This window comes from Eschscholzia californica, unplaced genomic scaffold, assembly GCF_041429995.1.
Source record: "Eschscholzia californica isolate CP2 unplaced genomic scaffold, dmEscCali1.0.p SCAF_6, whole genome shotgun sequence".
Classification (NCBI taxonomy): Eukaryota; Viridiplantae; Streptophyta; class Magnoliopsida; order Ranunculales; family Papaveraceae; genus Eschscholzia; species Eschscholzia californica.
In genome coordinates this window covers 38153403-38176610 of record NW_028238483.1, presented here as the reverse complement: position 1 = coordinate 38176610, position 23208 = coordinate 38153403, and the positions used below count along the sequence as shown (strand labels likewise).

Here is a 23208-nt window from a genome sequence, read left to right as displayed (position 1 = left end):
AAATCATAAGATTTTTCTTTAATAGATTTTTTGAACTGATGTTCAGGAATTTTTATGTTTATGAAGAAAAAAAGTGAATCTCTTAACACGTAGTCTAAGGATACATGTAAGGAAACTTCATAATCAATAGTTTCATATTTTCTTATCACGTGTCATATTTATAAGTTTTAACTCCATGCAATTCTACATCGAAATGCAAACTAAGGTTGCTCTCTCGTCAATCGTGAGAGTTCAAGTGAGACATCGCTACAATAGTCGAAGAAAGAGCAGATAGAGGGACGAATACGATTTTTTTTCCACATTAGTGGACAAGTCGGGTAAAAAGAGTGTGATAACAAAATCGCGGGTGAAAAAAATAAAAGCGGCGCATGAAATCCTCTCTCTCCCTATAACTGTCTCTCTCTCCTCAACTGGATTCAGTTCTGAGTTTTTTTTTTTCCGCCGACAAAGGGATGAAACCCGTTTTTCTTTCCTATGTAGTTTGATTTCCCTCCATTAATGGTATCTAGGGACCATAAAAACCCTAATTTTACGTTTACATATCCACTTTCAATGAAAGTCACATAGCAGGAAGGAACGTCGAAAATGAATTCCTTCAGAGAAAAAGTTCCCAAAAATGTGGTATTTTCCATAAACAGAAATCATACGATGAAGACGCAAGAGATGATGATGAAGATGGTCATCATAATCATCATCAATCCGAAAAAGATTCTTCCCCTCATGGTAATGGAGAAGGTTGATGTTGTGGTGAAGCATCTCATTGATCTAACAGTGGATTTTGGTCAGAATGGTGATTAGTATAAGTGTGTATTTATCACATTCATGGCAAATGATTGAACGCAACTTAAATCTTCAATTATATGCTATAATCGGTGTTTCGTTCGATATGATCTTCTTCACATTGACGGTACATCACATCTCATTTCATGATCCCTACGTAACTCTTTTCTTTGAATTCCATCTTATGTTTACTTTTAAAAGGATATGGATGTACCGACTCATGTTTCAAATATACTCTTTTAATGGCTTTTTCCGACAACTATTTAATGGCTTCTTCCGATACCGGTATAATAGCGGTTACGTCTTCAATGCTTCAAGCAGTTACATTTTTTTGGGGGCAGTTTCAACATGAAGGGTTCAAACAGTTACAAATTAACCGACATATTTGGAGCAGTTCACTAGTGTATTTTTCTAATTATTTTAGTAGGTTATATTTCTTTGTTGGTCTTTAGGACCTGTTTTGTTGGTCTTTAGGACCCTTATGTTTTTTTCGTTTTATTCGAGTGTTTTGATCATGGACCACTATTGGGAGTTTCCTCATCAACTTACAACTCTCTCTACCGATGTACTAGAATCAGAGGCGCAAACCAGAGATCTGCACGCCACGGTTGACGGCGAGAAGAGAAGAAGGTGAAAGAAGCATCGGTTGTTAAACTACCCTCAGATGGTTAGTGACGTTTGTACCAGAAGTAGCCCACCAGTTAGATCAGGCAGCTTTAGAGACACCCCAAGTGGGCATTACTTGTCTTGTTGTCCGGTTTTGGTTGTGTCTTTGTTTTTCAACTTAATGATGTAATTCTCATTAGCCTATTGGCCTTTAAATGAAGTTTGATTTCCAAACACACAAAAAAAAAAAAAAAAAAAAAAAAATCGTGGGTGTTTAATCCCAAAATATTTTCCCTCAAAATTGGGGTTTTCTTTCCACACCAAAATCCACGTCCACCAATTCGGTCGGCCCAATAGGCCCATGAGTAAAGTATAATAGTCCTCTTTCTCCTCACATTTTCGTGTCTTCTGAACCCTATTCTTCTTCATCTTCTCCGCTAAGCCTCTTTCTCTCTCTCTCTACTCTATACGATGAAGAAGAAATCGAAGACTTCGATTCTCACCAGCGATCTGAAATCGTTAATCAACGATCACTCAGCTTTCTTCGACAAACTTATCGAACAAATTCCTGCTAGGTTTTACCTTCCTGTTGAAGACAAAAAACCATGGTTTCAAGGTTTAAGCAAAGTAGCAAAAGCTTCAGCCAAGAAAGAATCAAGAGAAAACATCAAAAAAGCTCGAAGAGCTAGATTAGATCCTGAAGAACCTTCAGGAACCCTAGATTTACTCAAGAAAAACATAGAAGAAGAGAACGAAGAAGATGAAGATGACGAAGAAGAAGATTTCAAACACCAAAAATCAATTCTCACAGAAGGTAAAGAAGAGTCATTAACTTACGAAGAACTTCGACAAAGATATCATCAGAAACTTGAGGAATTAAAATCAGGTCGAAAAGCTGGACCTTCTGAAGAATCAAATAGATCAAAAAAGAGGCAAATTAATCAAGGAAAGAGGAAAAGATATGAAGAAATCTCGAAGAAACAAGATTCTTCTTCTACTACTACTACTAATAGTAAAGAATCGAAGAGTAATGAGAGAGATGTTGATAGAGTTGCTGAAGAACTGACATTTGGTCATGTAAAGATTGACGAGAAAGATGATCAAGGAAGAAAAAGGAGGAAGCTTTCGAAAACACAAACCCTAGAAGAAGCTAAAAAGTTACAGGAATTGAAGAAAGATCCAGAAAAAGGTGAGATAATAGAGAAGAAGCATCAATGGAGTGCGGCAAGTAGTAGAGCTGCTGGGTTTAAAGTTCATGATGATCCAAAATTGATTAAAAAGAGTATAAAGAAAGAGAAGAAGAAGCATCAGAAAAATGTAGGGAAATGGAAGGAAAGGGTTGAAAGTAGAGATAAGATTAGGGCTGATAAACAGAAAACTAGGTCAGAAAATATAGCAGGAAGGATTCATCAGAATAAAATGAAAAAAATTGAGAAGAGAGAGAAGAAGTTAATGAGGCCTGGGTTTGAAGGTAGGAAGGAAGGGTTTATAAATGAATCTTCTACTTGATTTTGTTTTTCTTATAGAGATATTGGTTGTATTTTGATTGGGGGTAATTGAAATATGAAATTCAACCTAGGGTTTTGATTGGTGAATAGTTTTGTGTTTTCTTTTTCTATTTCTATGAATCTGATTTGTCTCAATCTGACTCATTTGAATATGACTTGTTTTCATGAGAGTCATTTTACTGATTTATTTTATGTTCGATTCAGATACACCTGAAATCAGTTTGAGTCAGTTCATTCAGACGAGTCGAACATCACCAGACTGATAAAACACAAACGATTCAAAATCTTTCTCGAGTCAATTCAGATGTCGATTTAGGACTGATTTGAGCAACTAACTAAGAACTAATCAAGTTTGGTTTTGAACTTAAAACTACAAAAGCCGAATTAGTTGACAGTTATATCTGCTTGTGTAAATAAGATCTAATTATTCACTTTAGGTAGAAGAGAGAGAGAGACATAAATGTTGGATGACAGGCAGGGGAAGGATGTAATGAATTTCTTCTCTCTGAGGCTCTGCCATTTATTTCCTTTTCGAAAAGCTAAAAAGAGATAAGGAGCTAAATTCAATTTCTTAAATGAACTTATTAATGTTCTCTGCTATTGATCCGAGAGATAGACAGAGGTAGAGTTAGAGAGAGAGGGTTAGAGGGAAAGAGAAAGACAGAGAGAGGAGGAAGCAATGGAGGAATCCAATTCAGAGACTGAACTTTGGAAACAAGTGTTTGGAGTAGCTGAATCGGCTAAGGAGTTGGTAGACTCTGCTTCAGCCCTCATCTCCAAATCTTCCCACGAAGAACAATCTCTTCGTGAACGAGCACTAGCTCTTGATTCCAACATCTTAAAACTTCGCTCTTCTATTGATACAGCTCTGAGAATTGGAGGTTTAGATTTCAAAGAAGCTGAAAAGGTATCATCCTTCTTCTTCTTCTTCTTCCTCTTTAATCTTGTGGTCTCCATCAATGTTTGCTTTAACAGTTGATAGATTTGCTTACCCTTTTGCGCTTTTTTTTTTCAGTTTTTATTATGGGTTTGATTATTGAATTCAGATATTATTTTGTTGTTCTAATCTCATGTTAAGCTGGAAGAAGATTTGTTCAAAGCAAGATGCATTTTGCATGACGGAGACATATCTTCATTTTTACCCATGAAACCTCATGGTACCCTTTTGAACTCTTTTTTTCTTCTTGTTACTTGTTTAATCTAGAAGAGCTTCTTTATTACCAGGACTTCTTTTTTTGTTCATACCTTTCTTTTGGAATTCGTAGGTGGTTTCTTGAAGATGTTTCTTGGTCCGATCAGTGTACGGGCGAACAAGAAAGATGTTAAGTTGAAAATAAAAGAGGAATACAACAGATATAGAGTATGCTTCTTTCCCCCGTTGTGTTTATAGAGCTTATGATGTTCCCCAGTCCCTCGAAAATGACTAAATGAGCATATCAAGCCTAACTTAGTTTTTGTTTTTTTCCTTTAAGTCAGATATGAAATCTGACTCAATGTTTGAATCTATTAGAGTCAAATTTCAAAATGTTTCTTTTTTTGCTTGACTCATGATGTCTGACCTGTCTGAATGTCTAATTTGGATACTATACGAGTCTCCTAATATGAATTCCTGGTTCCACCCTCATCTCCCGAGATTGTTAACAGTTAACTCGTATCTTTGATGAGCAGGATAGAACAGGATTCATGTTTCTTGTGTTTCCGTCGACTCTACTGCTTCTAAGGTCATTCTTGTGGGATGGATGCATGCCAACACTACCAGTTCAGATGTACCAGGTACCATATCACAGCTGATTTTGTTCTTCCATTGAGTGTTTAATTCGCCTCGACGTGTAATTTATAATTGAAATCAAATTCAGGCGTGGCTGCTGTTCCTCTACACAAGTTTGGCTTTGCGAGAGAACATATTACGAGTGAATGGAAGTGATATTCGTCCATGGTAATTGGCTATATCGCCATTTTTGTCGAAAACTTGAAATTTTCTTAAACAAAAGTTATATCATTTTGGGGTCCAAGTTTTGTTTATGAACAGAATTGATTGATATACTTTGTAGGTGGATATACCATCACTACTGTGCCATGATGATGGCAGTTATCAGTCTCACTTGGGAGATTAAAGGAGAAGCTGATTGTGCTCATAAGCAAAGAGGCGTTCATCTATTCCTGCAATGGGCAGTTATGCAAGGAGTTGCAATGCTTCTACAAAACCGATATCAACGCCAGAGACTCTATACTCGTATTGCATTAGGAAAGGTGCCACACCAACGTCATTCCTTTGAAATTCTTGTTCCTCAAACGAGGCAGGGACCTGACTGGTTGACCTAAATTGCCATCCCCATCTTTGATCCATCAACTCGTCTGCTATTTCTATGAAATGCAAAGACTTAGACGTGCTCTTTATCGTAAAACCGTCGTATATTTACTGTACATGGTATTTATCTTAGTTCGGATTCTCTGCTATTTTTAGGCAAAACGAATGGACGTGGTATGGGGAGAAACTGCTGGTGTAGAAGGGCAACTATCGTTGTTATACCCCATACTCTTCATTTTGCAGGTGATTCAAGCTATAAATCAATTGTTTGTGTTACATATCACTCTAGCTATTAGATTCTCAGTTATTGAATTGGTGTCTTTGTACTTGTCAGGGTTTTGAAGCATACGTCGGATTATCACTACTCAGAATTGCGGTCATTGGAGTTGTGTCTGAGTGGCAGGTAAGAAATAAATATCGTTCTTTAGGCTTGGTTTCATCTTTATGTTCGATCTCGAAAAAATATAAGTGTTTACTTCGAAGAACTTATATTTGGTTATGATATAGGTAATAGTCTGTGGAGTTCTTCTGGTTATAATGTCAGTAGGGAACTTTAGCAACACGATACAGACATTGATGTCAAAATCCAGGTTTAAGGCGAAAATGAAGAAGAAGCTCAAGAACAACTAGAACATCAAGAACTGAAATCAGCTTGCAAAATGTGTTACGGGTTTATTTCTTAGTTACATTTAGTTTCTCATACTTATCATGAGCATGGAAAGTTTGAGCAATTTTAAGTTGTTACTACAATTTCTATGGTTTTATTTTTGTTGATGTAGAATTACAATTCCATTATTAATGTTTGTGATCCTTGAATCCAGTTTTGACTAAAGACTTTGAAAATCAAGTAGTGGTTTGTTTACTCCTTCAACTTAAGTTTAGATGTTAATTGGGTGAAGTTGCATTGATCTCATTAGAAAAGCACTTGCTATGGACATGAATGATGGTAGGTACAAGATTAACGGAGAGCTATTGTATCAGTTTATTTCATGACACAACTTAAGACATATGTCCGTTGAAGGACTAATAGCATCAATCTTCTTAGTAAATTCAAGGTCGTGAAATCAATTCTAGGGGACACTACACATACAAATGATTAATTTGATAAGGGAAAACCCCCCAAATTTTCATTGTTTTTCAATAGCCTTGTCAAAATATCTCAATCCATTTTAAAATTTGTAGATTTCAAAATATTTTGAGTAGATGGCCCAACTACCAACTCTAGGGAGGTAGGGTTGGGTTTTAGGAACCCGTACTTATCCTTCTTCTTAACAGATAAGAACGAAAAAACACTTTTTTGACTGAATTGGAAAAACTAGTAGTACTCTTTTCTTTCTTCATTTTTCTCGCAAGAGATAAAATTCAAGAGAGGAGTCGACTGTGAGAGAAGAAATTGCGGATTGCTATTTTAGAGAGAGAGAGAGAGAAAGTAATTGTTGGTTAGGGTTTTATCGAGAGGAGTCAACTAGGGCACCAAGAACAGGTAACTTTCCTCCTTCCCTAATCATCACTTTGTGTACTTTCTCTTAATTAAATAAATGATTAAAAGGTTTTCTAATGACTCTGAAGTGAACATATCTATTTGATTGATTTCCTTAATAGAATTTGTAAGTTCACCTGGCTACATCTGTGTGATATGGACACTCTGTTTTTAGCTATTTCTTTAGCTGTTTAGGGGCATTTCAATAGGAACCTTCACCCAAATATATGAGATTTTGTATGTTCCTCATGTGTATATTTCCACGTAAAATGTTAAACCAATATCATTTTAGGTTAATCTTGTGTGTATTATGTACTAAAAGTTCAACCTTTAAGTGAAAAATCATAGCAACAAGTAATGAGCATAATATATAGATTTGTTAATTTCGTCAAGCATATAAAGTTTGCCATGAAAAATGTAATTATGGATCTGACTTCAGTTTAGTCGAGGAATGAGAGACAAAAAGGAAAAAAGAAAATAAGAATAAGAAAGGAAACAAAGAAAAAGACACGGTTGAAATCATTGTCAAGTCTGATTTAAACAGATGAATTGTAGAAGAAGGAGAAGGAGAAAATGAAAAGAAGAATAAAGGGAAGAAAAGAAAAAAAAAAGAGTTTGTGTTGATTGGAGGAGGAGGATTACCTCAACTTTTGGTAGTCATGATCCACTGGTGTTTGAACAACCTACCCAAACCCCAATTTTAATGGGTTGGGCTCCGTCTGCTTGAAAAAAAAAGAGAAACACTAGCCACCCTTTCTAGGGCTCCGCTTGAGTTAGGCTCTCTCCTAATGGAGTCTTCTTCCGACCTGTTGACTAGGCGTAGAATAATATAACATGCTGTTTGCCTTGTAATGCCATGTATACAAACAGTGTCATGAGCTACTCCTAAAATGGGATGGGTTACAAGGGTACTGCCATTAGAACGTTTTTGGAGGTGTTATAACCACTTCCGCCAAGTCCAACGAACATTACTCTTGTTCTCTCTCTATGTGATGAACACACCACTCTTTTACTTTTAGTTAAGGTTTGTACAAACTCAAAGATCTTTTGTTCTCTGTAGGGTTTTGATATCTCATTGTTCGATATGACTGCATTGAGGAGCTATAATTCTTGCGCTGTTGGAGCCCATACCTGTTACAGGTAACTTTTTCTCTACAACTGTCTTTGGCAACTCCTTAATTTTTTTTTGGGTAACTACATTTTTGCTGTATTTTTTAATCCATGGGTAAGAATTCCAGATATGTCTAAATAAGATTGCATCATTTGTTTCCATTTGATTTTATCTAAGTTAGTTGCAACCATGGTAGTAAGTTTTGATATACTTTCATTTCAATGAGTCAAATGTGTCTATTACAGACTCAATTGACAGCAAATTCTACTTATAGTTACCATTATTATATTTCGGTCAAAATAACGATATCTCACTCTAAGCCTCGACCAGAATTTGGAGAAGAAAAGTCCAATATCTTATAGAGGAAAAATAGCGAAAATCAACATGAGATATGGCACACTTGCTTTTGAAATAGTGAAGAGGAATATTAGCTGTGCAATATCTGTCTCTCTTAAGATATATCTTCTTTTTGCAACTTCTGCTACACTAACGTCACTCTTGTGCTTTAAGGAGGAGAAGTGGAAGGTGGAATTCTCCACAAGCAGCTGTCCTTCCTAATTTCCATCTCCCAATGCGCAGTCTTGAGGTTAAGAATAGGTAAGCTATTGTTAAGGCATCCTATTCTTGCTTATGACTTCGAAACCTTTTGTGCTTATATGAAAAATCAAATGTTTGTTTAAGTGTGCCTTAGAAATTAAAATCTACACCTTTTCATGTACAAGATCACATGTTGGCGGTTTTTTCTTTTTTTCCCCCAAATTAAGATCTGAAAATCTGACTTGTGTCAGCTTTTAGAACGTTTATTCTTTAATCTTATTTGTGTGTCTAACTCGTCTGAATTGCTGACTCAGGCTAGAGTTTGGGTCCACTTGGGCCAAACGACTCAAACATTATATAAGCCTGAGTTAACAACTCAATAAACTAAATGTTTACGGTTTACCTGTTAAAACAAGTCAAACTCAGATGATTTAGTTTCAGACAAGTTGGACTTGAGTGAGTAATTCAGACAAAAAAAAGATCACCACCATAGAGAAGGTGGACATGTTCAAGTCGAATAATTTGTTCAGGGGTTACCAGCGTGTACTTTTTCGCTCTTGACATATTTCTTTTGGGCATTTGAAAATTGCAGGACATCATCAGAGGATATAAAGGCACTAAGATTAGTCACAGCCATCAAAACTCCGTATCTTCCTGATGGCAGATTCGACCTTGAAGCTTATGACGACTTGGTGAACATGCAGATTGTAAATGGTGCCGAAGCTGTGATAGTGGGAGGAACAACTGGTGAAGGTCACTTAATGAGTTGGGATGAACACATTATGCTTATCGGACACACCGTAAACTGCTTTGGTGGATCAATCAAAGTAATCGGAAATACTGGAAGTAATTCAACGAGGGAAGCAATTCATGCCAGTGAACAAGGATTTGCTGTTGGAATGCATGCAGCACTTCACATCAATCCTTACTATGGAAAAACGTCTTTGGAAGGTCTAGTTTCTCACTTCGAAGCCGTTCTCTCCATGGGTCCTACTATTATCTATAACGTGCCATCAAGAACTGGCCAAGATATTCCACCCTCTGTGATTCAAAGGGTCGTTCAAAATCCAAACATGGCTGGAGTGAAGGAATGCATGGGAAACGAACGAATCAAGGAATACACATCTCAGGGTATTGTGGTATGGAGTGGAAACGATGACCAATGCCATGATGCAAGGTGGGGTTTTGGTGCCACTGGAGTCGTATCTGTTGCTAGCAATTTAATCCCTGGATTGATGCACAAACTCATGTTTGAAGGCAAGAACAGTTCACTAAATTCCAAGCTTCTGCCATTGATAGATTGGTTGTTCCATGAGCCAAATCCAATTGGAATGAACACAGCCCTTGCTCAACTTGGAGTTGTGAGACCAGTTTTTCGGCTACCTTATGTTCCTCTCTCCCTAGCTAAAAGGGTAGAATTTGTGAAGATAGTCAAGGAAATAGGGCGAGAACATTTTGTCGGTGAAAAGGACGTACAAATTCTCGATGACGATGACTTTATCTTGGTCGGTCGGTATTAACACTATTTTTTTTCTTAGTTGTAGCAGCTTTAGTTTTTCTATATCTTTTTTATGTTAATTGGCATCTCAAGGAGGTAGTGTTATTTCATAAAAAAAAAAAGGAGGTAGTGTTGAATTTTTGAATGTATGGCAAAATAAGTCCATCTTTAGGAGGATGTTTTTTGTTTCTGGAACTGATTAAATTATCTTCTGGGTTGAAATTAGGTTTCTTCGAGCCTATTGTACTTTTAAATGATTGTGCAGTAGGTGAGCGAACTTGTAGCAAATATTGAATCTAAGGAAAGAATTTTCGCATCCTATGCCTCGTGTTTAAGTGATTGTGGTTAGGTCGTGTTTGTTTAAGAGTATATTATTTGAAATCATTCAAATGGCTATTGTAACCTTAACTACAATTAGTCAGGAAGATTTGGATGCATACATGAATACACCAACACAAATTGGTGGCTTAGCCAGCATATTACTTTTCAGAATTTTCGATTAACATCTAAATGCTTCAAGTTTTTTAGCCACTTTTGGGTATCTTGAGAAACATATGGTTCTGTATATGACAATTTTTTTTCACCTTCTCCCTCTGACATACCACCATTGGATACCATAACATCATCGTCGTCGATTTTCTTTATCTTTGCTGGCATTTGCCTGTCTGCTTGGATACCTTACTTTAAGCGACAGAAGGCGAGAGACTTAATGAAGGCCACCCCATTTTTCCAACGCACGTGCAATGTCATATCACCCTGCAAAATTTTGAATATATAGTATAAACTGCATAAAAAAGAGTCACGTATTACGACATCTTCCTGCAATAATGTAGCTAAATTTTCAGATATCAAGATTGTAGATCTCTCTTCTGAGCACTAACACCTCTCTCCCGTTCTTTCTTTGGAACCCCTCTCCAACAAGGAAGACACATTCTCCTAACAATGTCTCTCCACATGCCTAGACTGATAAGATTAGATCACATCAACTTTCTAAGTTGTTGTCGACTTCCATTGCAGGGCAAATAGCATTTCTAAATTGATATAGTTTTATTCGGACTGACAACATTTTTTTGAAGGGTTAATCTCCCAACCCCAATCATCTTTAAACCCTAGCTCTATTTTGTGTCCCAATTGTGTTCGTTTTTGTTCCATATCGTGCATGGATTTATCTTTTAGCTCCTAACCTTTGTCTCACTTTTTAATTCAGTCATTTTCTCTCTTATTTGTTTTTACCGTCTTGACTTGTCTATATTCGTCAACATTGTCTTTTCTCCTTTACGATCGTCGCCGATAAGGGCCACTGACCAACAAACCCTCCACCGACCGACCACTCCCCTATCTCCATCACTAGCTTCCAAATCTCTCCACATCTTTCCATCTAAAATCTGGCAAAATAAACCTTCCCTAGAACCTCTTTATCCTTGAAGGGGGAAATCACAACCTCTAAGGATTTTAGAGATTGGAGTGGTGGTGATGAAGAGATATTAAGTTGTGGATAGAAGGTCTATCAAGCGACGATCCCCTACAAACAGTTGGAGAGAAGAAAAGATTACGGGGAGGAAATATATAGATAAAGCGGATGAGATAGAAAGAAAAGAAAGTTGAAAGAAAACACTAGAGATGCAAAATTGGGAAGTGCGATACATATGAGGACTAAGACACGTTCGATTTTATCTAAGTTAGTTGCAACCACGGTAGTAAGTTTTGATATACTTTCATTTTAATGAGTCAAATGTCTCTATTATAGACTCAATTGGCAGCAAATTCTACTTACAATTACCATTATTATATTTCGGTCATATGATATATTCATTTTGGTCAAAATAACAATATTTGCCTAAGCCTTGAACAGAATTTTGAGAAGTCCAATATCTTATCGAGGAAAAATAGCAAAAATCAACATGAGATATGGACAGCAACATCTATTGTAACAAAAAAACATTGAGTACGGACGATTAGGTAGAAGAATTGAACATTCACTTGATACAAGTGAAAATAATTTATTATTTAACATGTCCAAGAACAATTATCTTTTAGCAATAGAGGAGGTAATTACAACTATTCAGTGGAGATGAAATAGAGCAAAGTTCCACAAAAACCTTTTTGGCCTATCAAAATTTTTGATAATATAGAAGAGAAAAAGTTTCACTACCTTTAACCCACCCAAACCAGAGCAATTAAGAATTAAGAACGACAGTTTTGATTCACATCTAGTAAAATAAGAAACACTTTTTTTACTTCTCTCACCTGATGTTCAGATGATACACACTCTACTTACCTAGTACCTTCTTATTTTCCTTCTCATAAGCTTCAGTGCTGCTTGGTTTTGGTTCGGCTTCAGTGCTGCTTGGTTTTGGTATAGGTTGAATCCTCACATATGGATTTCTTGTCAATGTTTCTCCTTTTAAAGCAGCTACATATCGATCATTTGTATTTTCCTTTCGCTGCAACTCTCCTAGATATTCCGCCAGTCTCTCCCGATTAACTTGACCCATCATCTACAAATTGGCGAAGGAATGTTAGTAATAAGGTACATTATACACATCTTGAGGACATGAGAAAGAAATAGTCACCATTTCATCTCTGAAGTTATTCAAGATTAAAAAGAATACAGAAAGTCAGAAACTGTATTCGACTATTATTTCGCAATTACAACCAACATAGCGCCAGGTATTTTTTTTACTATCTGAAACTTGCTCGAGTTTGAGTTATCCCAACCCGACCCACTTGAGTCTGCCGTGTTTAGAGCAGGAACAAAATAGTCATTTGAATTTATTTCAGACAAGAGTCTCATAATTCAGTTAGACGGGCCAACTATCAGCCTAGCATTTAGACGAAGTCAGAAATCTCGAAATAGAAAAAATGTTCTGAAGCCAACCAATTTAGATCTCGAGTAAGATTTCATGTCTGAATTCACCAATAACCAAGGACCAGAACAGAGGTAATACCAGAGCCAGCCTAAAGCGGCTGCTTTGGGCCACCATTATTAGGGACCCATAATTTGGGTCTGACACCAATTTGCTCTAAGCATTTTGCATTTTTTCTACAATAACCTTGAAGATCTTCGTTCTTTTTTTTTTTGCTTATTGAGGCCAAGAGATATTCAAATACTCTATGTCTAACAAAAAACTAAAAAAGTACGTTTTGGAGTTATCATCTCGAACAAATATGTTTCTTTTTCCTCTAGAGCGTCTTCTATTCATGAATTAATCTTACTTGAGTACCCAAAGGACTTCATAAACTCAGACGATTGTAACTTGTGGACCCCAAAACTTACACGCATCATCTATATATCTTCTTTGTTAGACATTTAAGTCTTTATACTATTGTAGCAAAGTGAAAAAGACTATGTTATCTAATCTTTTCACATACATTTGGTATCATTTTTGCTAAAAGAATTTTGTATGCCTTTTGCAGATCGAAGCATAAGCCTCAAGACATCGCTTCAATTTTTCATGGCAAACTACCTCATTATAACTTCTTTCTTTAACATTGTTTGTATGTTTTACTTGTTTCACCGAGGATGTCCTACCTAAGCACATTTGAAATTGGATACTGTTTCTGAAATTTTATTGATTCAGAGTTTGCAGGCCAAATGGGAATACAAAAATAGTTTACGGAAAATGGAGAACTTATGTTTGGTAAAAGTGCAGATTGAATTGATGAATTAGAAAGGGCATTAAAATGAGAGAAACGGAAAGAGTAACAAAGTGGGGGGGGGGGGGGGGGGGGGGGGGGGTTCTTTGGTAGAAGAATTACCAGGGAATCAGGGCGAGCATTTTTACGGAGCTCTGCTTCGAGTTTTTCGTTGCTGGAGCTGGTAACTTGCATGACACAGTATCCAATCATGCCTGGTATAACACCACAGACTGTTGCGAAGGTTAAGAAGAAGGGCTTTGAATCTCGAGTCTTGCGAACAAGCCATCTCCATGTTCCACTCTTCTCCCACAGTAGCTGTGACATTTCTTTCTCCCTTGACTCTCTCTGAAAGCAGAAACAAAAATACTGTAGACAACAAAGGATAAGTTTCATAGACTAAAATCTGGCTAATGAGCCATGAATTGAGAGCGAGAGGCGAGGTGACACCTTGTCGCCTAACATGCATTTCGACTATTACTATGAATTATAAATGTAACTTTCTCCTGTCTGCGGATTTTCACTTTTGATTTATAGCAATTCGCAAGTAACTGAAGGCAAAAACATACAAACTCACTAGTCGCAAAACCACTATAATTAGTAATCAAAACATCCACTGAACAGAAGCACAAAAACAAAAAAAAAATCAGGATCTAAAAAAATGGGAAAATTTTGGAACTTTCTGAAGATAACTAAGAAAAATATGTTATAATTTTGCATGTTATGAGTTTGTTTCAATGAAAGGAAATTGATTAGACCATTAATCAGAAACTTAACTAAATCTTCAATGAGAATTTGTTTTGGTAATTAACCATCTAAAACATCAAAGTTCCTCAACAAATTTTTACCAGAATCAAAACCCTTTCATTAAATGGGTCAAATAATCATGAACTTACTAGTGAAGATGAATAATTAGTAGTTCAGTAACGTATTGTTATTGTAACACATACCCTGAATGTAAAATATTGAAGGAGTCGGATCTGAAAATAAATACCGAAGAAATAAGAAATTCTATTGAAAACAAATGGGTACAGGAGAAAAACCCTAAAACCAAGAGCAATTTGTAAAAGAGACAGTAAAAATAAATTACTCCATCTAGGTAGATTTCTGATAATCTAAGGGGATTTATTTTCTTACCTATAAATAATGCTCTTCCCGAATTTGAGATTTGGCGCGAGAAAAACAATTCTTACGGTAGGATTGCAAGAGGAGAAATCCCTAATGAAATGTCAAATCATCTTCACTCAAAATGGTGACTAATAAAAAAACAAATGAGATTAAAAGTGTGTCTAAAGGCCCCCGGTCTAATTGCTATCCGCACCGGGGAGTGTCTCCTTGGTGGCTTAGCCAGCATATTATTTTTCATAATTTGGATTGTCTTTGCATATCTGAATTTTAGTGTACTCATTGCTAGTTGAATCAATATTTACACATATACTCTTTGCACAATTAATCATGTAATTACATTCATAAGAGAAATGGTTTTTCATTCAATCCAATTAACATCTAAATGCTTCAAGGTTTTTAGCCATTTCTGGGTATCTTGAGAAACATAAGGTTTCATATATGACATCTTCTCTTCACCTTCTTCCTCTGAGATACCACCATTGGATACCATAACATTATCGTCAGCGGTTTTCTTATCTTTGTTGGCATTTGCCTGTCTGCTTGGATACCTGACTTTAAGCGATAGAAGGCGAGAGACTTCGTGAAGGCCGCCCCATTTTTCCAATGCGCGTGCAATGTCATATCGCCCTGCAAAATTTCGGAAATATAGTATAAACTACATAAAAAAGAGTAAGCGTATTACGACATCTTCCTGCAATAACAGTAACTAAATTTTTAGATATCAAGATTGCAGATCTATCTTATTCTTATCGAGTAAGAGCGCAATTACAGCAACATGCACTCAGCATGGCTTCTGTCCCTGATCTAATAGAAACTTTAATCGTATGGTTTGTGCTAATGAGATCTCCGAAATGAAACTTTAACACAAACATTCACATTAGCTTTCCTGCAATTGCCGTGACTCACGTTTTTGAGATTTGTCATGTCATTACGTCCATGTTCAAGCTTACAAGGAAGAAGTCAAGAAACTATTAACAACGATGGAATATCCTTACCTGCACGTTCGAAAGTTTTTCTACTTGGCATATAAGTCATATCCATTCCCCAGCTCTTCTGGAATCGACTTATCTGCATATTAAATTGGATCATGTCAAACTCTAACATAGTAAGTAAGAAAGAAAGCTCAATCATTGCAACTGGAACGGTTGGTAAAATTGGTAGTCCAAGAGAAAGCTAATCTAGAATGAAACATAAGTAAAAAAGAAAATGCAGCAAGGACTGATCGGATCATCAATTCAAAAATGTTACCTCTTCTTGCAAATGCTCAAGGTTGTCCCAGTAACCCTTGGGTTTACGATGTTTATAAGCAAGGGATAGGTTCATCAATGATGCAATCTTTCTAAATCCGCCCATACGTGTAATTGCCTTTTCGATATCCACCCTACCATGAAGCCGAAGTTGCTTTCTCATTGGCATGAATCCTTCCTGTCCGTTTTGTGAAATAAAGGTCAAGAGCTCAGATTTCAGAACTTCAATGTCTCTTTGCAAGCCTGGGACCCTTGGTCTTTGTTTTAGAGTATTCGGCCTACTGGAATCAGCTTCCTCAGTTAAGTTGCTACTCTCAGCCGCTATCTCATTGTCATTTGGAGCGAGCTTTTCTTCTATGTCCTCAGATGTTTCAGAAGATTTTGCTACTTCCCGTTTTTCGATGAAATCACGAATGGCACATAAGTTTGACGGGAGATCTTCGTATATAACCTGGAAAGTCCATGTATCAAACTTATGGAACTCCAAAATGTAACTGTGTCTAACAAAGTATTGTGTTCGTACCTCTTCCACAATAGCTTCTGAAAGAAATGAATCTGTGTGCATTTTCGATTCCACATTGTACTTGAGTTGTGTATGATGATTTCCGAGTTGTTCTAAATGCCATTTGCCCTTAAAGGAATCGAAATCTCCTTCCACTAACTCAAAACTAATCTCTTCTTCCAGCTTTTCACATAAATCTAAAACGACACGTGCATGAAGTACCATATATAATAAGCCCTTGCATCCTTCCTGCACAAAAAGGATGAGTACTAGAAAGTTTTAACTATCCCAATCAGGAAGCGGCATTAAGTTTTTAATATTGATCGGTTTTGTGAAATATTTCCAGTTCTAAGGATCGACAGAAATATCATTCTGAATTTACATGTGCATATATTTCGAGAAACTAGTACTTCACCTACCTGAAGAATGCGAACCTTGTTGTTTTCTCGTGATAAAATCTTACTGATAGCTAAATTTGGAACAACTCTGTAGAAGCCAACTTCATAAGAAAACTTAATCAGGATGGTTAAAGTAATATAACAAAGAGAAAGTAGAATAAGGCCTACTCCATACGGTTAAACGACAATTCTCGCACAATACGAAAATGAAACCTAAAATACTTACTCAGGCAACGTCTCATATGCAGTCAAAACGTTCCAGACTTCACGAACTGGTGCCTTTACTGTAATGCTAGCAACGACACAACGATGAACCCCTCCATTCTCCTTCATTCAGACAAATCGCTTTATTAAAAATTGGCTTCCCTGGAAAACTAATTAACGAAAACTTCAATTCTACGAGGTTATAAAAGCTACCGCTTACTCTAAAAGCTTGAACTGTTAGGTGACATGAGATGATATATATAAAAGGGGGTCTAGAGGTCTAACAAAGGATTCGGAACTTTCCTTTGGAACAGACGACACGAACATAATACAGGTTATGGACAAAGATTCAATGAATTACCAATAGGCCATCAAATCTGCGGAAATGAACCTCATCCACCATACAAGGCCTATCAAGCCTGCAAACTTTTCCGAACACACCCCAGTTAGTGTTCACTTCATTTGAAGATGGTGGTAGTGGAGCAGTAGTAGAATTGGAATAGCTATTGATTTCACTGGAAGGCAAGATATCCTTCTGAGATATTGCACCGGCGAACTGCAGAGAAGGGGAAGTAAGGGAAGCAATGGAGGCCAGAAGTGTCTTCTGGTTTGCTTCGGCATTTCTTTCAGCTCTAAGAGCTAAAGCTTGGAGATTTACAGGAAGATCCGATCTGATAATCCTTTCTAAGAAAATGGCTGGAAAATTGAATCTTGGTATTACATTGACCTCATAACATAAAGAAGTAGTAGAAGATCTGCATAAATTGGAAAAAAGTAGAAGATTAAGTAAATTTCTTCACATTATCTGCGGTTAATATGAACGAATAAAGGTTGTACCTATTTCCAGATTTTACAGACCATTTTCCTTCAAACTTCTTAAAATCTCCATCAACCATGGAAAAGTGGAGCTCGGGACCATTGGCCTAAACCATGAAACATTTAATCAGAGTAATCATCACTACTAGAGATGAAGAAAATATATATTCAGACGAAAAACTATAGTTGTTGCATATTAGAGAAAAAGGGTTAGACGTAATAAGCAAGTATTAATTTGTAAATTCTCTAGAAAGTTATAAGAAGAAGCTGCTACTGACAGCATGGGGGAATTCCTTGAGATCCAAGACAACCCGAGCTTCGATGTGCCAATATAGTGCTTGTTGTAGGCCTCTTTGCTCTAACCATATACGACCCGGATGAGGACATGGAATTCTACCACTGAGGAGAAATGACCAAGAAAGAAACAAGCCTTCAAAATCACGAGTATATATACAATAAGATGGATTATATGTGTAGAATAACTGGATAGCCAGCCCTTTTAAACTTGAGTGATAATAGGATTAACATATACTAACAAGTTAGACAAGATATATATACCTGCAAATGAGATTAGGGATGAAATCAGCAAGTCTTTCATAATCAGTAAGAGCATTCCAAACAGAATCAATATCAGCAAAAACCAAAACAGTGGCCCTAATTCTTCTTTCCCTCCATGAAATTACATCTACCTCACAATGTACCTTCCTCTTCTCCTCTCCTTCATTATACTCATCTTGTTCCTTTCTAGAATTACTATTATTATTACTCTTGCCGCCTCTGGGGTTTCTTTCGCTTCGATCGAGAGAGCAGAAAACTGTACATTTACCAATTGAGGAGGGTTTGGATAATGAATGAGGGTTATTATTATTATTATTAGGTGGAGGAAGAAACCAGCTGAAAGAATTGTTTCTTTCTCTTCTTCTTCTATTGGAAGTGATGAATTGGAGAGAGGAATTAGAAGTGAAGCTCAGATTTGAAATCTTGCAGGTGATCATGGAGAGAGAGAAAGTAGAGAGAGTTGAAGTGAGAGGGAGGGGGAGAGGGAAGTTCAGTTGCAAGAAATCGACTACAGTTGTAAGCAGAGATGGGTGGTTGATGTTGGAAGTTGAATTGTCTTCTTCCTTCCCCCATGCTGAGAGGGGTATTTTAGTCATTACATTACTTCCACTGGGTGGTGGATATTTTAACAAGTGTAAGGTGAATAACATTACTACGTCATCTGATTTTCTTTTTTTTTTGCATTACTTGGAGAGGATGAATGAGAAGAAAAGGCAAAAAAAAAAAGGTCGGAGTCCACCACTCTTTAGTGCAGTGGTAGGACACTCTTTAAGTCCGTGAGATCTTCAGATCTAGTCTTTAAATGGTTTTAAGTAGGGGTGTGCAACGGTCGGCTTTTTTCGGTTTTGAATCGACCCGAAGTCGAACCAATAAGTGGCGGTTTGACTAAATCGTCGGCCGAAGTCGAGCCGATCATTCGGTCGAACGACATGGTTCGACTCGGTTTGGTTCGGCTCGGAAATAAGACGGATAATAGTATGGAAGACTAACTAAGAATAGGTTGTGGTAAATAGAAAATGAGTGAAGACTTACCTTTAAATAGAAAATGAGTGAAGACTTACCTTTAAAACATTTCAATCAAGTTGAATAGGTGGTTGATGAAACCGACAACAACAACTAGGAAGTAAGATAGATAATAGTATGGAAGACTTGATTAGGGATTTTCTAAATTTTTTTCTTTTTACTTTAACACTTTCTAACTTTACAAAATTATTATTTTATTTTTCCTTAGGGTTCGGTCGGTGCGGTTTGGGCGGTTTCTAGAAACTCAAGTCGAGATTAAACCAAACCGATTTTGGGTTGTTCGATTTTTCGGTCGAATCGAGTCGAACGGTGATCGGTTCGGTCGAAAAACGATCGGTGCGGTTCGACTTGTTTGGTTCTGCCAATTGGTTCGGTTTTTGCTCACCCCTAGTTTTAAGAGCCCAAGACATATTAATTGACAGTTATAGTGTTTATCCAAATTTATGATGTATTGCATACTATGTTCTTAATATTATCAATATCATTCAAATGTAATGACTATTGGCATCCAATCTAAAAAAAATTAGCGATACTTTGGGGTGGAAGGGAATTTTTGAAAAAGGAAGTTAATTTTAGAGAACGCGGAAGGCTTTTTAGATTTTACGGGGGCAGAAGGGTTGAGGGGATCATTCATTTTGTAACTGTTCAATTTTATTTAGTTTTGCAAAAACTTTCATCATCTCCATCATTGTCAGCATCGTCGTCGAGCACCCAACACCTCCCTCCTGTTCTTTTCTTTGGAACCCCTCTCCAAAGATTATGTGGAGGAGAGATATAGATGAAGTAGATGAGGTGGAAAGAAAAGAAAACACCAGAGATGCGAAATTGGAAAGTGAGATACATATGAGGACTAAGACGAACTGTAAGACACAATTGTAGGCTAAAAAAAGCATTGTTGGTCACAAATTGGGGATCAAAAAAAGGAAATCTCCAACTTTGAATCTACTCCAATTCATGTGAGACCAATATTTTAAATATGACAAATCTGGGACCTAGTTGCCAGATAACAAACTTATATGGGACCAAAATTTAAATCTCTAATTTTGAAACAATTTTAGGTGCTTGGTGGGAATAGAAAAACGTTCATTTGGGTACAGAGAAGAGAACTCGATTGAGAGGGTACGCCGGAAAGGTGGTCGGATCTCATCAAGTAGGAGACCCAAGTGAAGGGTTTTCACAGTTAGGGCAAAATTAAGGTAAATTTTTCCTTCTCTAACATTTTCTCTTTGTTCTTTCCCACAATTGACTTGAAACGTTATTCTCACTCTTAGGTTTTCTAATTTCACATTTTAGGATTATGATAACCCAATTCAAGCTCTTGCTTCCACTTCCAAATTCAGTGAAAAACCCTAATAGACTGTGGTATGTTGAATTTGGTATTTGGGGTTATAAACCCCAATCTTAGATCTTGTCCATACCCTAAATTTGAGTAGCAACTCTTGTCAATTGTTATAATATGCTGAATTTTGGCTCTGTATGATAATCACCCAAACTCAGATCTTGTTCCAACTCAATGTTCTTGTTGGTTTAGTATAAACATGGGTCATTAGGTGTTTTAACTCTAGCATGGATTTTGAATGTATAATTTGCTGATTTTTTTGAAGAAGAGGCCTTACTTGAATCCGATTTTTTCTCTCACCTGAAATTTTATAAATTTACCGTTTATTGAAACAAGGTTCAAACCCTTCAATCTTCAAAATGGGTTCCCAAGATCAGGAGGCAAATAACAACAAGGAAGAAAACCCACTTATAAAAAATTGGTCTCTGCAAGATTTCGATGTTGCAAAACCTCTTGGAAAGGGTAAATTTGGTAGAGTCTATCTCGCCAGAGAGAAGAAGGTAAAAAAAATTTATTCAATTATAAATCTCCACGATTATTAATTTTAAATTAATCTGTTTTTTCAGAATTTGTTTAAAGAATTAATGATGATTTTTTCGGTTCTTTTAGAGCAACTACATTGTTGCTCTCAAGGTGATCTTTATAAAGCAGATTGAAAAATACAATCTTCTTCATCAGCTCGGTCGAGAAATGGAGATTCAAAGTAACCTCAGGCACCCCAATGTTCTCCGCCTCTTTGGTTGGTTTCGTGATGATGAGCGCATATTCTTAATTCTTGAATACGCACATAGAGGAGAGTTATACAAGTTACTCAGTAAGACTGGACATCTCACTGAGAAGCAAGCAGCAACGGTAAAACAAAACTGAAATCAAAGTTTTTGAGTTCATTTTCCCCTTGCCATTATGTATTTATTTTACTTGTTCTGTGGTGGAATGCAGTATATTGCTAGCCTTACAAAAGCCTTGATATATTGCCATGGGAAGTATGTAATTCACAGAGACATCAAACCGGAGAATTTGTTGCTTGATCACGAGGTAATTTAGACTCTCTTTCGCATAATCTTATTGGGGTGAGTTTTTAGTATAGTAAAAACCTTAGTAGCCCACTTTAGTTGGTTTAACGGTGAGGTTGTTTATGCAAATTTGGAGTTATGTTAGTTACACATCTTCACATTAAGATATTGCTTATAAGTTTAGGTGATTAGCAATGATGACAATTGTTTATACGATTTTTGTTAGTAGCAAATCGTGTAGTGTTACATTTTTGCTGACATATATAATGGATTTCAAGAGGTTATTGGTTTGAAATTTAAGTGCATATGGGTTTTAATATTGCAGCTCTCTTTTTTCCTTACGCTATCTTTATTGTCCCTGTGGTCGAGATCTGAGGTTTACTTTTCCAGGGTCGACTTAAAGTTGCAGACTTCGGATGGTCAGTCAGGTCAAGAGATAAAAGAAGGACAATGTGTGGGACTTTGGATTACCTAGCACCAGAAATGGTAGAGAACAGAGGTCACGATTACGCAGTCGATAACTGGACAATGGGTATTCTCTGTTACGAGTTTCTTTATGGGGTTCCACCATTTGAAGCCGAAACCCAAGGCGAGACCTTTACAAGGTTAGGATAGTATCTTGATCAACTTCTTGATCTTACGTATGGATTATTCAACTATAATTGAATATCTTAGTGAATTTGTCCTTGTAAAAACAGGATAATGAAGGTTGATTACAGCTTCCCTCCCACTCCCCATGTGTCTGTGGAAGCGAAAAATCTCATTCGTTTGGTAAGTTATTTCTTGCTAGCTACCGTTCCCATTTCGATTTGCAGAGACGATTACATAATCAGACAGTCTTGACGTTTTTTATTTTGAAAAATGTGCAGCTTTTGGTGAAGGATCCTTCTAAGAGACTTTCACTTACAAAAATTATGGAGCATCCATGGATTATCAAGAATGCTGACCCTTCTGGTACCTGCAGCTAATAGTAGCTTTCCAAGTGATTATTATTGCTACGTCATATTAAGAAGACGAGAACAGTGAAAGTTCGCCGGAGTTTCTGCTCTGCAAGATCATAGAATTTGAATTATTTGTTTCGAAGATTTCGTCTTAATGTTGTTCTATGACCCCTGCGACTGACTTTTATTTCTGCATGTATAGTAAGTTTGCGATTTCAAATGTGGTGATTGTCTACATGTCCTTTAGTCCTGCTTTGGGAGATTTCATGGACATGTTATTAGAGAAAATGAAGGGATAGTTACTTGAATTCAAATTTCAAATGTGATGAACGTATGAGAAGTGATAGGAGGTATTTGTTGTAAGTTATTTGTTGGAACGGTCAATTACAATCTTTGGGAACGAAAAGAATATCAATGAAGATTTTATGGATGACAAACTTGTTATCGATTAAACAAGTATGGCAGTAGAGTTGGATTGTGAACAGAAAGTCTAACATCGGAATGACGATGAAGAAGCCAGAACGAAAACCAAGGAGCATGAAAAGAAAGAGCACTAAAAAGTATGGTCATCTATA

At 36.7% G+C, this 23208-nt stretch overlaps 6 protein-coding genes across 8 annotated transcripts; 4 read left to right on the top strand and 2 right to left on the bottom strand.

Annotated features, from left to right (window-relative positions):
* Positions 1–554: 554 nt before the first annotated feature.
* Positions 555–3029, top strand: LOC147534532 (Surfeit locus protein 6). Its single transcript, XM_086649566.1, has one exon. The coding sequence runs from the start codon at positions 1858–1860 to the stop codon at positions 2893–2895; it is 1038 nt and encodes a 345-aa protein (XP_086505692.1). The 5' UTR covers positions 555–1857; the 3' UTR covers positions 2896–3029.
* A 307-nt stretch (positions 3030–3336) lies between these two features.
* On the top strand, positions 3337–6070 carry LOC147534531 (uncharacterized). The gene is made up of 9 exons (XM_086649565.1): positions 3337–3801; positions 3973–4051; positions 4160–4254; positions 4563–4667; positions 4751–4830; positions 4946–5144; positions 5359–5445; positions 5537–5605; positions 5710–6070. Exons 1-9 carry the CDS (start codon positions 3574–3576, stop codon positions 5830–5832), a joined length of 1065 nt encoding a protein of 354 aa, XP_086505691.1. The 5' UTR covers positions 3337–3573; the 3' UTR covers positions 5833–6070.
* A 329-nt stretch (positions 6071–6399) lies between these two features.
* LOC147534530 (4-hydroxy-tetrahydrodipicolinate synthase 2, chloroplastic-like) lies at positions 6400–10144 on the top strand. Its single transcript, XM_086649564.1, has 4 exons — positions 6400–6685; positions 7743–7822; positions 8304–8390; positions 8923–10144. The coding sequence occupies exons 2-4, from the start codon at positions 7767–7769 to the stop codon at positions 9848–9850; spliced, it is 1071 nt and encodes a 356-aa protein (XP_086505690.1). The 5' UTR covers positions 6400–6685; positions 7743–7766; the 3' UTR covers positions 9851–10144.
* Positions 10145–11790: 1646 nt separating this feature from the next.
* On the bottom strand, positions 11791–14722 carry LOC147534529 (uncharacterized). 3 transcript variants are annotated; one of them, XM_086649569.1, is made up of 4 exons: positions 14602–14710; positions 14415–14444; positions 13588–13812; positions 11791–12326 (listed from the first exon to the last, which is right to left on the bottom strand). In XM_086649569.1, exons 3-4 carry the CDS (start codon positions 13789–13791, stop codon positions 12099–12101), a joined length of 432 nt encoding a protein of 143 aa, XP_086505695.1. In that variant the 5' UTR covers positions 13792–13812; positions 14415–14444; positions 14602–14710; the 3' UTR covers positions 11791–12098. The 3 variants fall into 3 exon arrangements, with proteins under 3 accessions (XP_086505695.1, XP_086505693.1, XP_086505694.1); XM_086649567.1 differs by lacking the exon at positions 14415–14444 and having other exon boundaries at positions 13588–13833; positions 14602–14722; XM_086649568.1 differs by lacking the exon at positions 14415–14444 and having other exon boundaries at positions 14602–14713.
* Positions 14723–14843: 121 nt separating this feature from the next.
* On the bottom strand, positions 14844–18913 carry LOC147534528 (polyketide cyclase/dehydrase/lipid transporter). The gene is made up of 10 exons (XM_086650132.1): positions 18318–18913; positions 18038–18158; positions 17781–17866; positions 17305–17698; positions 16966–17066; positions 16761–16827; positions 16363–16590; positions 15841–16290; positions 15588–15660; positions 14844–15219 (listed from the first exon to the last, which is right to left on the bottom strand). Exons 1-10 carry the CDS (start codon positions 18911–18913, stop codon positions 14951–14953), a joined length of 2385 nt encoding a protein of 794 aa, XP_086506258.1. The 3' UTR covers positions 14844–14950.
* A 1371-nt stretch (positions 18914–20284) lies between these two features.
* LOC147534527 (serine/threonine-protein kinase Aurora-3-like) lies at positions 20285–23070 on the top strand. The gene is made up of 7 exons (XM_086650694.1): positions 20285–20536; positions 21016–21179; positions 21289–21531; positions 21619–21714; positions 22083–22297; positions 22391–22463; positions 22562–23070. Exons 2-7 carry the CDS (start codon positions 21039–21041, stop codon positions 22658–22660), a joined length of 867 nt encoding a protein of 288 aa, XP_086506820.1. The 5' UTR covers positions 20285–20536; positions 21016–21038; the 3' UTR covers positions 22661–23070.
* Positions 23071–23208: the final 138 nt, after the last annotated feature.

Excerpts from the sequence above, each read along its gene's own strand:
- LOC147534532 (XM_086649566.1), top strand. The coding sequence starts at position 1,858 with ATGAAGAAGAAATCGAAGACTTCGATTCTCACCAGCGATCTGAAATCG.
- LOC147534531 (XM_086649565.1), top strand. The coding sequence starts at position 3,574 with ATGGAGGAATCCAATTCAGAGACTGAACTTTGGAAACAAGTGTTTGGA. Across the intron at positions 4,052-4,159 it reads TTTACCCATGAAACCTCATG|GTGGTTTCTTGAAGATGTTT; the intron begins GTACCCTTTTGA and ends TGGAATTCGTAG. Across the intron at positions 5,145-5,358 it reads CTCGTATTGCATTAGGAAAG|GCAAAACGAATGGACGTGGT; the intron begins GTGCCACACCAA and ends TGCTATTTTTAG.
- LOC147534530 (XM_086649564.1), top strand. The coding sequence starts at position 7,767 with ATGACTGCATTGAGGAGCTATAATTCTTGCGCTGTTGGAGCCCATACC. Across the intron at positions 7,823-8,303 it reads GGAGCCCATACCTGTTACAG|GAGGAGAAGTGGAAGGTGGA; the intron begins GTAACTTTTTCT and ends TTGTGCTTTAAG. Across the intron at positions 8,391-8,922 it reads AGTCTTGAGGTTAAGAATAG|GACATCATCAGAGGATATAA; the intron begins GTAAGCTATTGT and ends TGAAAATTGCAG.
- LOC147534529 (XM_086649567.1), bottom strand. The coding sequence starts at position 13,791 with ATGTCACAGCTACTGTGGGAGAAGAGTGGAACATGGAGATGGCTTGTT. Across the intron at positions 12,327-13,587 it reads ATGCTCGCCCTGATTCCCTG|ATGATGGGTCAAGTTAATCG; the intron begins GTAATTCTTCTA and ends GCCAATTTGTAG.
- LOC147534528 (XM_086650132.1), bottom strand. The coding sequence starts at position 18,913 with ATGACTAAAATACCCCTCTCAGCATGGGGGAAGGAAGAAGACAATTCA. Across the intron at positions 17,867-18,037 it reads TCAAGGAATTCCCCCATGCT|GCCAATGGTCCCGAGCTCCA; the intron begins GTCAGTAGCAGC and ends TTCATGGTTTAG. Across the intron at positions 17,067-17,304 it reads GCAGATTTGATGGCCTATTG|GAGAATGGAGGGGTTCATCG; the intron begins GTAATTCATTGA and ends GTCTGAATGAAG.
- LOC147534527 (XM_086650694.1), top strand. The coding sequence starts at position 21,039 with ATGGGTTCCCAAGATCAGGAGGCAAATAACAACAAGGAAGAAAACCCA. Across the intron at positions 21,532-21,618 it reads CTGAGAAGCAAGCAGCAACG|TATATTGCTAGCCTTACAAA; the intron begins GTAAAACAAAAC and ends GGTGGAATGCAG. Across the intron at positions 22,298-22,390 it reads CAAGGCGAGACCTTTACAAG|GATAATGAAGGTTGATTACA; the intron begins GTTAGGATAGTA and ends TTGTAAAAACAG.